This window comes from Pteropus alecto, unplaced genomic scaffold (genome assembly GCF_000325575.1).
Source record: "Pteropus alecto unplaced genomic scaffold, ASM32557v1 scaffold5, whole genome shotgun sequence".
Classification (NCBI taxonomy): domain Eukaryota; kingdom Metazoa; phylum Chordata; class Mammalia; order Chiroptera; family Pteropodidae; genus Pteropus; species Pteropus alecto.
In genome coordinates, this window is record NW_006441953.1 from 23,927,142 (window position 1) to 23,942,576 (window position 15,435).

Below are 15,435 nucleotides of genomic sequence, written 5' to 3' on the forward strand. Positions count from 1 at the left end.
TGGAGAAGGTATATGACATCATCAGATTCTCCTTTCTATCCTTTGAATCTTTTAATTCAACAGCATCATGGAAAATGTGAGTGAGGGCGTAGACCATGTGGTGGTCCAGATGAGAACTGTGCTGCTTTAAAGCAGTGGTTCCCAAACTAGTGAGTTTTAGAATCACTAGCAGGCCTTTCTTAAAAAAAGAGATGGCTCGGCTCCAGCTAGTGTGTTTCAGTAGGTACGGAGTAGGACGCAGGTGACATTTATGTTGCTGATCCAGAGAACAGACCTTGAGAACCATTGGTGTAGAATGTACAGTAGCGTTGCAGTGGCAGCAAGATTAATTCTTTACTAATATGATCATGTTATAAGTTCCCTCTAAACACTGCTTTAGCTGTAATTTCCCATGTGCCTTGTTTAACTCATAGATTATTTAGAAGTGTGCTGTTTAGTTTTCAAATAATCGAGGATTTTTCCAGACATCTTTCTGTTGCTGATCTCTAATTCTGTTATGGTCGTAAAATATGCTTTGGGATATGATTTTAATCCTTTTGAATTTACTGAGATTTGTTTTTTGGGTTCAGTCTATCCAAATCTACCTTGATAAATGTTCTTTGTGTTCTTGAAAACAGTGTGTATTCTGCTGCTGTTGGGTAGAGCGTTAGAAATGCCAGTCAACTCTTATACATCCTGTGGTGTTTCATTCTACTTGTTCTATTGATTTTGAGAGAAAAGTATTGAAATCTACAACTATCATTCTGGATTTTTCTATTCTTTCAGTTCCATCAGGTTTTGTTTTATATAGTTTGAGGCTCTGTGATTAGGTGCATACACATTTAGAATTTTTATGTACTTTCAATGAATCAACTTTTTTATCTTATGAAACGAAACCTCTTTATCTCTGGAAATACTCCATGCTCTGAAGTCCATTTCGTCTGATAGTACTTTGGTCATTCCAGCTTACTTTTCAGTAGTGTTAACATGGTATATCTTTTCCCATACTTTTTATTTTTAACCTGTTTGTATCTTTGTATTTAAAGTGGGTTTCTTTTAGGCAGCATTTAGTAGAGGCTTACTTTTTCATCCAGTCTGATAATCTCTGCCTTTTAGTAGACTCAGCCTTGAGAAAGTCCCACTTTTTAGTGAGGCAGAGCAGGATGACTTGCAGTGTTAGGCAGAGGCTTGGGCTTCCATTAAAAAAAAAAAAATTACCATGGATTGTATGGCTTAAACGACAGAAATTTATTTTCTCACAGTTGTAGAGGCTGGAAAGTCCAAGATCGAGGTCTGGAGGGTTTAATATCTGGTGAGGGCTCTCTTCCTGGCTTGCAGACAGCCACCTTCCTGTTCCCTGGTGTCTCCTCCTCTTATAGGGACACCAATCCCACCCATCAGAGTAGGGCCACACCCTATGATGTCATTTCACCTTGATTACCCCCTGAAGGTCCTGTATCTCTAAACAGTGTGGGGTTAGCGCTCCAACATATAAACCTGGGCCATACACACTTCAGTCCGTAGCAGAGGAAATGGTCAACAGGGCTGAATGTTAGGAAGGCAAAAAAAAACCCTGAAAATTAAATATCATTCATTATACTCGTCAGTTCATTGGTGACTGTAGTAAGTGATATTTTCATGGAGTGAAATTGGAGTAGGTTAAAGAATAAAAGGTAAGAAAATAGTGGCAGCCGGTATAGGGAAAGTCATTAACTCCAGAATTTGAAGTTAAATAGATGAGGTCAAACTTAATGGTTTCAGGTTCTTTAAAGAAACTCTTGAAATTCCAAATCTCATACAAGAATTCAGTTTACCCATGCATACAGCCGACTTCTTTCTTCCTTCGAAAAGATTAATTTGTGTTCGTGAAACGCAACCTAAAGAATACTCTTACGGGAGCTCTCAAAAACATTAGTCTATGCCCTAGCACTTTTTTTTTTAACTTTGAGAAATTGAAATATGATTAGCAGCTCCTAATTTAGTTAAATCTGAGGGAACTGCATACTCTATATAGCTCTTCTGGGATAGTTATCGCTGTAGCCCTTTGGGATATCTTTCTCTCTGAGATCTGGACCCCACATGTCACGTGTCAAGTATTTGAAGTATTAGATAAATGGATATTAATGTGAAGAATTATGACAGAATTACAACCCAAGTTAGTGTGCAGGGCAGGGTCACAGTTCATAGGCACCGAAGACTTCCATTTATTAGTTTTGTGACCTGGATAAGTCATTTTTTACTTCTTCGATCCTCAGTAGTGGCGGTTAGAATTGAATGAGGTAATGTAAAAAAGGCTTTTAGCATAGTGCCTGACATAGAGTAGCTGCTTCATAAATATTTTCAGGCCTGTCTCGATCACACTAAAATGGACTGTTTCCTACAGCTTGGCTAGCTTACATTAAAGTGCATAGTCTATATGATAGAAATGAACCATCACATATCTACAGTAATAAGTAAAACAAGTTTAAATTATTAGAGTTGGATTTTTTAAAATTATTTTTGTTATAATTATCAGTAACCATTAAATCACAAGTGACAATTGTATTTCCATGACTCAGAAGATTTTTATACTTTCCAAATGCATATATTCTGTAAACTTCCATTCAGCTGGTGTAGAGAGGCTCTATTTTAGGGTGGGTGAAATCACTGAAATATTAAAAATAGGCTTAGATGTCTAGATAACCACTTCGGGCCACCCTTTACCTTTGTTCAGCCCTCACTACCATCAAGATCCTAAATTTGATAGAAGAGACCTTATTAGAGGTTTAGAACCTCTCCACTTTCTTCCCCCTTTCACCAAAATATGCAGTGTTAAACTAAACCTTCGCATTTGTCTATAGTTCTGTATGGTTTTTAAGGCGTGTTAATGGGCTCTCATTAGATTATCGGAAATGTAAGGTAAGCAGGAAAAAAGTCATTTGATTTTTTTTTTCTTACGGATGAGGAAAATGAGACTGGAGGAGGCTAAGGTCACTTATCTAAGGTCCATTAGGCTGATTATTAATAGTGTCAGTACTGGAATCTAGGTCTTTACATTCTTTTCCCTGATTCTTTACTCTCAAGGGTACCACTGTATACACTTGCTGACCTTTCAGCAGCATCCTGGATATGGACATAGACAGCCACTCTATCAGGCAATGGATTTAAATGCTTCTCAGATTTCTAATCATGATGTGTAAAGCACAGAAGCCATGAAATGTAAGACATAAATTTGATGATATAAAACTTAGAGTAGGTTCATGACAAAATCACCTGTAGGCTGATACAACTAATGAACCAGGCAGGGTAGGGAGGAGAATGAGATTGTAAAACAGAACAAAAGCTTAATCTTAACTGCATGTCAATAAAAAGATCATCCATTGGCAAAGAACACAGAAAAGGAACTACAGATAGCTTCTCAGATATGAAAATAAGCTTAACCTTCCTCAGAGAAATGCAAATTAAACAATGGCATACCCTTTTTTATCCTATCATTTTTTCCACAATCCCTAAGTTTTATTATATATTGTTGAGTGTGAAGGATCAAAGACATTTTCATATATTATTAGAGTAAAATGGTACACAATCTATGAAAGATATTTTGGTAATAACTACCAATTTGAAAACCACCTTTTGACCCAACTATGCTACTCCTGGATATTAACCCTGCAGGTATACCTGCATACATACTTAAAGAGACATGAGAAGATTCAGTATATTGATACTTTAAGCAAAAGATTGGAATAGCCTAAAAGTCCATTAGTTGAAGACCGGCGAGTAAATTATGCTATATGCATAGAGTGGCGAGTAAATTATGCTATATGCATAGAGTGGAATTCTCTGTAGCTGTTAAAAAGAATCAAGTATTCATTGTACAGATATGAAGCAATCTCCAAAATGTACATATTTTTAAAAGCAAGATACAGAACTGTATACAAAATCGTATAGAGGGCAAGGAGACAGTTGAAACACAAATATGGATCTATGTCAATGTGAGGAATACACAGGAAATTGGTAACAGTAGGGACTAGGAACAGTGAGAGACTTCATTGTATGTTTTGCAGTAATTGATTTTCTAGTTTCAGAAACATAGTACCTATTTTTAAAACATACAAAAGAAAAGGCTGTTTAAAAAGTATACCAAGAAAAGTTGAACATTTATTAATCTCTCACTTCGTACAAATGTGTTTTAAACCACAAATTCCTGACATAAACCTAGTTTAGTAAAATTTTAATTTTCAAATATAAAGGAATATTTGTTACAAACTCCTCTAGATTGTAAATTCTTTGAAAGCATGGACTGTGTCTTCCTCATCTCTGTGTTCCAAAGTGCTTACTAGTGGATACTCAATGTTAAAAAATCTAATGGTATAGAAATGGAATTGAAAAGTGCTCTGGTGGGTTCTAGATTACAGGTGCAGGTTCTTACGTTAGTCTACACACATCTGGTTAGGACACTAAAAAAGAGCAGTTTCTCTGTTTGTTATATCTTAGTTGCCCATCTTTTTTTTTTTTTTTAAAGGGGGAGCAGGGTCTAGAATGGTCCCTTCCAGCTCCTGTTCATTGTCTCTGGCTAGCACTTCCTAAGATAGCTGTTTTCTTCAGTTAGTGTTGTAGAGATCAGTAATGCCCAAACTTTGCACGCCAACTAGGTTTAAGTGTGTATTTGTGAATTATACATGTCAATCTGTATATTAGTACTGAGTTCTTTTTAAAAACGAATTGATACTTTCTTCTCATGCATGTATGTAGGTTTTTTTCCTTCTATTCAACTTAATTTTTATTTCATCCAAGGCAAAGCTAAATAAAATTCTACGATGCAAAATATGTTGTGAAGGCAACACTGTCTGATCACATCCATTTTGTGCTTGAACACCAGTCAGTGCTAAGAGTGCACACAGCTGCGCCTGCTGGGGGCACCTTGAACCTGAGGCCCCCCAAGCCCCTCAAAATGCTGCATCATTTTGATCTGTAGTTACATAGGAAATTGACTATGGATATTGTTGTCATCTAAGCCGGAGGAATAAACCATGCATAAGATAGTCAAAAGCACCGTATATCAGGTGGGCGGTGGGAGAGTAGGAAGCCCAACCTGGGACAAAGTGAAGCAAGCTATAGGACTTTCCCAAGAAGTCTCTCTTCCTTCACCCCTCTCCCCCAGCACTTCCATGGCAGTTGTCTGTGACAGTGAGATGGAGTCATGGAGTTATGGAGCCCAGGAGCATAGCTGGTTTTTCCACTCTGTCAATCTGTCTCATCCTTTCTCAGCCTCTAAGTGCCCCAACAGATACAGCTCAGACCAGGAAAGATCACTCCTGAAATGTACAGTCTCTCCAGAAGGCACACTCGGCCTTTACACACACCTCCATACATCCCCTCTCCATGAACAGCCCACCGACTCCACAGTCATGCACCCTCCACATCCGCTGCAGACATGGACACCCTCAGCCGCCACCATCTCAGGAGCTTGTGTACCCAAATTTGGAGTATACTCTAGAAGAGTAACTTGAAAAAACTGTCTTTACAGTGTTGTAAACGGTGATAATATAGTTATTAAAATATTCTGATGAATATACCTTTGTCAGATAGCAAACAAAACAGAATTGTTCATGACCATTTCTTGCTCCAGGCTGACATTTTGGAGTTTGATATTTGATATACTTATATACCAAGCTATCTTGATTAATATTATTGAATTTTCATAGCTTGCCTTAGAGTTCCTCAAAGAAGTGTACATCAAACTTTTGGGAATACAGTTAATAAAAATATGAACACTACCAGTCCTTGAAAGAAGGGAAAACTTTGCTGATTTATTTGAGCTTTGCTAAAACAAAATAACTTGAGGGCCATGAGGCCACCAGTTTAATAAGAACCAATGTAAATATATTCAAAAATCAGTTAAGATTTCTGATATGAATGAAAATGTTTTGGAGCTCTAGTTTGTCAAATATCAGGCCATGATTTACTTCAAATATAATTCTATCAACCACATCTCTATGTTTTGGCTTTCTAAGTCATTTACTATTTTCGGTGAGTAGTCTTTTGAGCTAGCTCGTAGTTTGTCAGTTTGTTTCATATCTGTTTATAAAACTAGAACCATGCCATTCAGTGGAACTGAATCAGGGACTGTTCACCTGAGAACTCAGTGAGAACATGGTAGCTGTTCAAATATGGTATATCAGGTTAGATCTCTCTGGCTAGCTGAATGGCAAACGAGTCAGTTGATTGAGGCTACAAGGAGAGATCAGGAAAATGCTCCTGAGCTGTGGATGCTGCTGCCACTTACCAGCTCCAGCAAGTCACTTAAACACTAGTGCCTGGCTCACTTTCCTCTTTACTGATGCGAAGACTACAGACCTGTGACTGGGAGCAGCATAGGAATGATGAGGTCCAACCAAGCGGATCCGCGAAGGATCAAATGGGCTCACGTATAGTGAACTATTTATAGAAACGTAAGGATTCCCATCTGAAGATGCGCATCATTATTAAGACTTGGGATTACATGTGGAGGGAACTAGCTACCCTTTGGACGCTCAGTTTCTGTGATTCTAAAGATTTTCATCAGAGAGCTAGTAGGCATAAGGGAAAGAAAAAAAAAAAATACTCTTTCGGTGACTGCATGTCCTCTCCGAGGCTCAATTTTGTCATTTATCATGATGATAGGTATACCAGCCTTGCTTGCTTGTTATGAAACTTAAATGAGATAATGGATGTGAATGTGCCTAGAACATAGTTGGCATTCAACAGAGGTTAATTCCTTTGTCTTGAAGTGGCTCTGATCCTGGTCGGTTAAAGGACAAGTTAAAAGGGTTGAACCTTGCCGAGCTCAGTACCTTTAATGTCCTCTGATGTGTCCTGTTGGAATCTGCATATACAGTGAAGGTTTTCTACACAGTGGTATCTGGGTGACCTCTTAAGCACCCAGCTTATATAGGTATTGTATCAGTTCAGTAAGGAGACAGGGGCTAAAAACAAACACAACTCTTGTACTTTCCGGATCATAAATGCTCTATCCACTCGTGTTTAGAGGTCCCAACAATAAAACTGAGTTTTATTTTACAAAGTTGATAATTTTTTTGACGTAAATAAAACTGAAATGCTTTGCACTTTTTTTTTTTTTTCTCCAGCGTGCTACAAATGAAAACCGATGAGAAACTGAATTTGTCTGATGGGAATACAGCAAGTCGCCCTTTGAGCCCCATTAAGATGTGCCTTAATCGTCCCATTGAATGGAATCTGAATTTGACAGCAGCATCTCTAGCAAGCTGTACAGTTCATAACCAAAATCTCCAAAGTGAAGAGAAATAGATCGCACTTCTTCTTGCACTATCTTTATTTTGTACGTCAATATTCTTTCTGCTGAACAATAAGCATTTATCAGTTGATCTTGAAATATTTCTAGTCCTGTGATTTGTCTTTATATTAAATCATTAGCATTAATCATTTTGATTATATTTGTATGTTTTACACAATTTACACCAGATCATTGTGGAACTCTGCAGTACAGTTGGATTTTGATGTTTCTCTTTTTAATGGTATTTTGTGATTTTTTTTTTTTTTTAATGCCCTAAATTTAAGTACACGGTTGTTCCCGGTTTCATTTCTGTGCACAAAGTTTTAATATATAACGCATTATGTGATTTAGAAGGCTAGTCTTGTAAAGATTTGTGATGACCTGACCCATGAACAGTTGTATAACAGGTGGATACCAACTACCTCGAGCAAACTGGCAAAAGGCAAAGGTATCTCTTAGAAGTCTATCTCTTTCAAAGTTATATATGTATAGAAAATTCGATCCTAGTTTATCATCAAGTAGCATGTTTCCATTCATAGAATCCGAACTGACCAGTTTTCTTTCTCCGTACTTTTCAACCTTTGAAGTCTGTGCGCGCTAAGAACAACGGCACAATTGCATGTTTACTCTTCAGCAAACCGGTGCCTCCTACAGACAAGAATACTGTTTGGTTTCTGTAAGTTACCAGTTTTGAATGAAAGAGGGTAAATGGATTTATACCTATTGATTTTATTGTATTTTAGCCATTTATTTTAAAGTGTAAAGGGATGTCTTTTTAAAATCAGGATATTCCTTTAATAGTGCAAAAGCATAACTTCAGCAGTGGCTTATGTGATTGTGTCTAAAACTTGATAGTAAGAATACTAAAGGTTTGGTGCTTAAATTTATTTTTCCCAGCCAGAGAAAGCTTTGGTACGGTGGTCCATGTAAGTAGAGAAGAACATGGCTCCTTCCCGTTGGATAGCCTGGCTATGAGGTAAATGGAATTTAGTTTGTGTACATTTTAAGTCCTTATTTCTCCCTACCCTCCAGAAAAATATTTTTAAAACTACAGGGATTTAACAAAAGATTTACATAAAGAATTTGAAGCACAGGAAGACACAGAGCCAACAGAATGAAAAACAATCATCTATTTTTCATTGTTTTATATCACTACCATATCTGTCTTTTCCTTTTGCTTAATAAGCATTCTTAGTAACTTTCAGACTCCTTTTATATTTCTGAGTTTTATAAAGCACATGTATATGTATGTAATATAGCAATTTGGTTCTAAAAAGCACAACAATCTTAACTTTAGCTCCATCTGAGAACATCACCTTAAAGAAATGGCCTCTGGTAAATCAACCTATAAAAGCACAATTATAACAGATCCAACGTTAGGGCGTTTCTATCTGAATAATAAAGAAAAAAGGTAATTATCGGAGGGATAAGAAAAGGTGTTTTGGTGGGTTTTGAAGAAGGAAAGAGGACTGATTTCATATAGTAGAAGTTTCATGTCAGACAAGTGCCAATTTCAGAAGATAAATGAAATTGACAGTAAAATAGTGCCCATGCGAGGGCTTCCTGTCACATTCTTTTCCCACTAGTATTTTTCGTCCACAATAAATATTATTTCATTTATGCCAAAAACATAGAAAGCAAGTCCATGACTAATACGTGTATGTGAATATCCCCTAACCCAGGAAACACCATCACAAACAAGAAAACTAGGGCTCTCGTATGCAAATAATTTAGGAAGAGAAATTACCCAGGCAGGTAGCATTACCAAAAATGTTTTTAGTGTGAGAAACACAAAACAAAATGATCAAAATGAGAACTGTTGGACTTGGATGCTGCATACTTTGGTTCATTATACTAGTCCTCCCTGGAAGTAAGCTGCTTTCTAGACAGTTTGTGGTACTTCATTTGCCCTTGAGGTGTCGCTTTTTAAATGTGTTCTGAGGTTGGAAATGTGCCCCATCTAAATCATAAGCTGCTCAAATGCAAACTACTGAGCATTCACATGCATCATCTGGAAAGCGAGGTTCGTAGGCCCACCCGCTTTAGATTCTGATTAGACCCCCTCACCGATCTGGATGGTCCCTGGAGCGCACTGACGGACACTGTCCTAAGGCTTCAGTACAGACCCCAGTGATGTGGAATCTCAGCAGAAAGTCCTACAAGACATCAGGCTTTTTCTGATTTTGACACGAGGGTAAGTTTATTAAAGCAAAGAAGTGAACATAATTTTAAAGGACATTTGCGAAAGGACTCCACCGCCATCACCTCTTCTCCTAATTTACATCTTCACTGAGAAACGGCTCAAGGTTAAGTTTACTTTTTTCTAGTGCTGCTGTTTTGGCTCGTCTTGGTAATCTCCTCTTCATTTCTGATGCTGGCTCTGGAACTTCATGATCACTAAACAAATGTTGAAAATACACCAATTTAAGTACAAGCTTTAAAACCACAGTTTATAAATAAAACTTCTTTGTTTCTGACTCTCATTCGATCAGTGTGTAATTGATATCTTCATTTCACTAACTGAAAACTAAAATCTCAACCCAAACCAAAAAGCTGGCTGTCCAGCAAACTGAAATCATGGAAAACCTAGCTAATTTCTTTTTATAACTGGTATTATATAGAAGGGAAAAACAAACAAACTTTTGTAATGAAGACTGTAATTAAACAGGGACCATAACAACTGCCCAAGAGTTTTTGGGGGAAAACAAGGAATGAAAGAAAAAAATATACATACTCTTGATTTAGGCAATAAATTCTTAAAACACCATAAGCACCATGTTTCCCCAAAAGATTTTTAAATTTAGTCAAAACTTAGATATATATTGAAAATACAGTTTTACCAGTAAATAGATGAGTGTAAGATAGCTGCAGCTTTCAGCTTCCCACAGTGGCTTACTTGGCAGAAACCAAATATAGACACTATACCACTGACACATCCAAATTAAAGGCAGAAATAGCCTATCATTGTAAATATAGAGAACCGAAACCTAAATCTAAAGAGTTGGCTAATTCAAGATTAGGAGTCATAAACGATCATGTACATAGACGAACACATGGAAGCATAAATGGAAAATGCATTCGAGTTTTCATTGCCTAGTAGTAAAAGGCCAAGCTGCTAACAAGAAAAGCAGATCAGCCATAGGAAGTCAAATGCTCTTGATAATGGAATTTTAGGATATATATCCAAGACAGTGATTTATAGTTTTCACTGGTTATCTTGTTATATATTGAGTTTCTGTCACAGTAGACGCAAACTACAATGTTTTTTCTACTTCCAGACCATAAAAATAAATAAAGATTAGGTCTACGTATTCTGGGGGTGCGTGGCATACCTTTCGAAGTCAGCCTCAGAAATCTGCCGTCCTCTGTTAATCCTGGTTGAAGCCGTCACTTTTCTCCGTCCTTAAAGACAGTTCATTATGAAAATTATCAATTGCTTACTATTTTTAATCTATTTTCTGGGCTCCCTAATCCTTTATTTTCCGTCTTCAACAGATTTCCTCCAAGTCTCCAGCCACCTTGACAGCAATTATCAACCCCACAGAGAAAAGGAACCTAACCAAGATTCAAAATTAATTTATTTTGTAAGCTCTGAGAATAGGCAAGGGAAAATATGGAAATTAAGTTATAAGGTGGCAGATTTTAGTTAAATGTATTCGGAGGAAAGCATATGAAAAACATGTTATATAAAGAAAGTACCTCTATTCTGGCTACAGCACAAGGTGTATGGAGAAAAAGTAGAAAGGTAGGTTAAGACCATAAACAGGTCCAGGTCCTAAAGAAACAACTTTAATCATTAAAGTAATGGCTTCTTGTGAAATACTTAATATATACATTGCCAATTCAAACATTTCAGTATAAAAACTAGAGCCTTTATGTGCTGGGAGTTAGAAAAATTCTTGCTAGAAATTTACAAGGTTAAAAAGTAAGACACAGTTTGGCCTTGGATGCTCCCCATCTGTGATAACTAAACAACACATATAAATGAAGTTTGAGCTATGTGGGGGGTTGGGGGAGAAGGTGGCATTCTCATGGTACATTATCTGACTAAAAGCAATCTGATCAAAACCATATTGCTCGGTATGATCATTTGGTTGAAATTTGTATACCCTTCTTATTCATGTGAAAGTTTGTTCTTCCCCCCGCCCTAAACCTTATGTATTTGCTTTTAAATATCTAATGCAATTATCCCCAAGAAAATATCCAACAATATGGGACTAATTTGGGACATCCAGCAAATAGTATTTAAATAGTTGGCTACAAAACAATATTATGGCCAGATTCCATTTAGAACCCAATTAAATCTGCATAGAAAAAGAACTCAAAAAACATTCTTCAAGGATTAAAATAGTATATGGCTCATGAGTAGTAGTATTAGTGTTCTTTATATTGGTTTGCTTGGATGTATTTTCTGATTCTTCTGTAATAAGCATGTATTGCTTTTGTAATAAAATAAAACAATAAAAAGATCTTGAATTTCAGATTTTTTCCAAGTGACCCCCTAACAGTCAACAACTACATTATTCCAACAACTCTCCTATTGTTGGATAGCCCTTGGGAAATAAATTATGTTGGGAAAATATGAAGTAAAATGGGAAAAAAGAAAACAAGCCAGAAAACCACTACGCAGATGAAAGGGACAAAACTGCTTAATCATGTAAAGGCTAAAACATAAACAACTGATAACATAAAACCATCACGGATCGTTTCCTAATAAAAATCGATTTAATCCAAATAATCCTTTGCAATATGATCGTTTGCATCATATTTCTTTCAAGCAAAAACACCTGATACAATCTCTTAGGTAACAAAGCAAAACCTAATATTAGCTGAAAGAATTAAAAAATACCTAAGACATTTATAAAGCTGTTCCTAAGGACACAAAGATAAGGAAACTTACAAAGTATTTCATTGGGAAACGAAACTGAAAAGTTTTATTACAAAACTAGTCTATCCACACACTACCTACCTCTGTTAGTCTTTTGCTGAATGGATTTCGATGCTTGCCTTACTCTTACATCCTTGTGAGGAGTTACAAATAGCTCTCCCTCCTTTTCTATTAAAAGAAAGAATGCAACAATGTAAATAAAAAAGACTCTAAGTATTTTAAATGGTCTTTCCAAGTCCATTTTTCATAAAACATATGACAACCAGTCCCAGTAGCAGCCACTGAAAATTTATCATGTCAGTGTTCCACAAAATGGTGAATACTAGAAAGTAAGCAAGCCAAACTCCTAAAAAGATAGCATGCAAGATCATATGGTGAGAAAAGTACACCGAAAAACTAAAAGTAGAATAAACACTTATCGGTAATACATTCTCCCAAGGAGATTAATTAGAAAAATTTTCTGAAACCCAGCCACATTATAAGAAAAAAAAAAAATGTGTCTCAGTAAAGATGAAAAGGATAGAATCTTATAAATATTCAGGTTAGTATGTTATTACCATCTTCATTTTTATAAACAGTCATAGTCGTGCTGGCATCCTGTGTGGCTACAGCTTGGTCACCATATTCTTTATTTCCTTTTTCTAACTTTATCTTGATTTTCTCCAAAGCTCTCAGACACGTCCTATCTTTTACTTGCTATAACAGAGAACATTATCAACATTTTTTAAATGAAGCATTTTTTCATCTTCCTCCAAAAAAGCTATATGCTGACATCAAGTTGTTTTAAAACATTCTAAAAATTATATTAAATTTATGATGGAAATATTTACCTCAAATGAGCAAAGTCACAGTATACTAACATGAATAATATAACTATACAAATTCTACTTTGATAAAATATATACATAAGAGTAATTAGAAAATACTTTACCTCCAGAATCTCATTCAACAGAACCAAAAGATCTTTAGCAAGACTGTTACTGAGTTCCAAAGAACTCAAGGATTTTGTATAGACCCGAATTTCTGGTGAAAATGGACATTTTAAGATCTCATTGCAAATTTTTATAGCCAAATTGTCATGAACTGTTAAAGCCTAGAAAATCAAGAGAAAAATCTCTGTAAATTAAAAATGGCATGATTACAATGCAGCCCTACACACTAACAAACATTTCCACTATCTTTAATCATCTCAAATACAAAATGTCTAAAACCAAATTTAACTTATTACTTCCCAAATGCGCTTCCTTGACTTCCTATAGTGCATGCTGTGGTTCGAGCCCCAGATGCACCCCCTGCATTCATTCCCCCAGCTGATATGAGTTTTGGAGGCTAAGAGTTCCCAGGTGCAGCACTCGTCTCGGCTGCAGACAGTGAGCCCTGCCCAAGATCACACCTCCCCAAGGGTTAGTCCACATTCAGTGACTAGTAGATGGACAGGCACAACGGCCCAGCTTCGTCGCAGTTCTGGATAACGCAGAGGACATCCCAGTCATGGAACGTCCCATGGGATCGCCCTGAGACCTTAAGACTGCATGACAGTCAACTTCTCCCGCTGCCCCAACCTATTTCCCTCCCTCTTCCAAGATGCTGATCCTGAGAATTTACTTCCCAATGAACTGTCAACATCTTTGAGGCCTTGTCACCATACTTAGAACCTTAGTTAGTCGTCGCGAATGCCTCCATCTCCCTTGCCTTTCGATGCTCTTTCCTCTTGGCTTTTTAACCCATCATTTTTTCTGACAATTTCTTCTATTTTTTTCCTACTTGCTACTACTATTTTCTATTCTATTTCTACAAGCTTTTATCTCCTATTTATGTATTTTAGCTGCTCTTTCATATTCTCTCTATTTCTCTCACCAATTCACCTCACATAACAGTAGTCATCACCAAATGAATCTGTCTAATAAGGAACTTCCATTCCATTAACCCTTTCATCATACACCCTGCATAGTTACTCACTGCAAACAAGGCCAACTCCACATTCCCCACCCTAATGTTCTGCCAACAGCCCCATTCAGGCCTTAGCCAGAAAGCTTTCCCATCGTTCAGACATGACTTACACAACCAACTACACTGACTCATCCTTAATAAAAGTCTCTCTCTACGCAAGCCACTCCCCAAATCCCAACAAGGGCTGACTGAATTGCACCCAGTAACGCTGTGAGCATCACTCTTGTCTAAAGCCCTAAATCACTTAGTGGCTGTATCGCTGCCCGTTACTGTATTTTGCCTAACGTGCTCTGGTTGAAACTGTGGATGTGAACCCTGAGGATACGGAGAGCCGATTGAAAATGTATTGAAAAACGTCTGCGTGTAAGTGGACCCACGCAGTTCACACCCATGTTCAAGGGTCAACTGTACTTTCAACTTAATCAGCTGGCACCTGAAATTAATAATGTTAATTTTCAACATGGTGATAAGTTTGATCAAATGATATCAAAATATTAAAAACTCAGATTAAATTTAATTTGTGTGATGGTTTTAAGTTAACTTATCCTCTTTAAATTAAAAATAAAAATAAGCTCGAGGCAAGTTTTGTTCTTTGATTTCTCCCTCCTCCTATCAGACACAGAGCAGGTAAACCAACATTTGAAGACTCAAGGAGTCCTAGATAACATAAGTCATTATTCAGAATACTTAACAGCCAGTAGTAGGTGAGGAGGGGTACTGAGGATGGTTGCTTTTTGTTGACTTCTTTTCAGTAGCAAAAATGTCGGCATTGGCTCCTTCTATCTCTGTATTTCACAAAAGATCTTTTCTTACTTCGTGTTATGCGCCACCACACAGACCAGCAACCTCAAGATCGAAATGTACCTCTATTTCAAGATTCTATCACAAGGATTATTCTCCCTCCAAAAATCAGTGACCTGCATGCTAAATCATCCACAGGCTAACATACTCACTCACCTGATAATCTTGGGAATTCTTGGCCTGAGGATTTAAGCCACTCGGTCTTGTCAAATCTATAAGTAACTCGGCAACGTTAGTGATGTCTATTTCAGATAAAGGAGAAGACGCAGGGGCACTGGCCAGTGTTTGCAGAGTTGGAAGAAAGGCTTCTTCAAAACATTCTTGATTAGTCCTATGGAAAAACAATTTGAAAGTATACTGGCAAAGAAAAAGCAAATGATTCTTTAAAAAATTTATATAAAATCCACCCCCATCAAGATAGTACATTTCATCTCGGAAAGAGCCAAATAAGTCAAACTAAATAAAATCTATGTAAGTTCTTCTCATTTCATCGCTTACCGCTGAAGGAAAATAAACAACAAAATACTATAGACATGACTCCTGG

The 15,435-nt window shown here is 36.9% G+C and overlaps 1 protein-coding gene across 1 annotated transcript in view; it reads right to left on the reverse strand.

Moving 5' to 3' along the window:
• Positions 1–9,424: 9,424 nt before the first annotated feature.
• Positions 9,425–15,435, reverse strand: part of NCAPG (non-SMC condensin I complex subunit G) — a 28,455-nt gene continuing 22,444 nt past the window's right edge. The window contains exons 16-21 of the mRNA XM_006918971.3: positions 15,048–15,222; positions 13,072–13,233; positions 12,698–12,836; positions 12,222–12,308; positions 10,585–10,654; positions 9,425–9,649 (exon numbers count right to left, since the gene is read on the reverse strand). Of these exons, the coding sequence (XP_006919033.1) occupies positions 9,526–9,649; positions 10,585–10,654; positions 12,222–12,308; positions 12,698–12,836; positions 13,072–13,233; positions 15,048–15,222 (757 nt within the window). The 3' untranslated portion in view covers positions 9,425–9,525. The remainder of the gene's footprint in view (positions 9,650–10,584; positions 10,655–12,221; positions 12,309–12,697; positions 12,837–13,071; positions 13,234–15,047; positions 15,223–15,435) is intronic.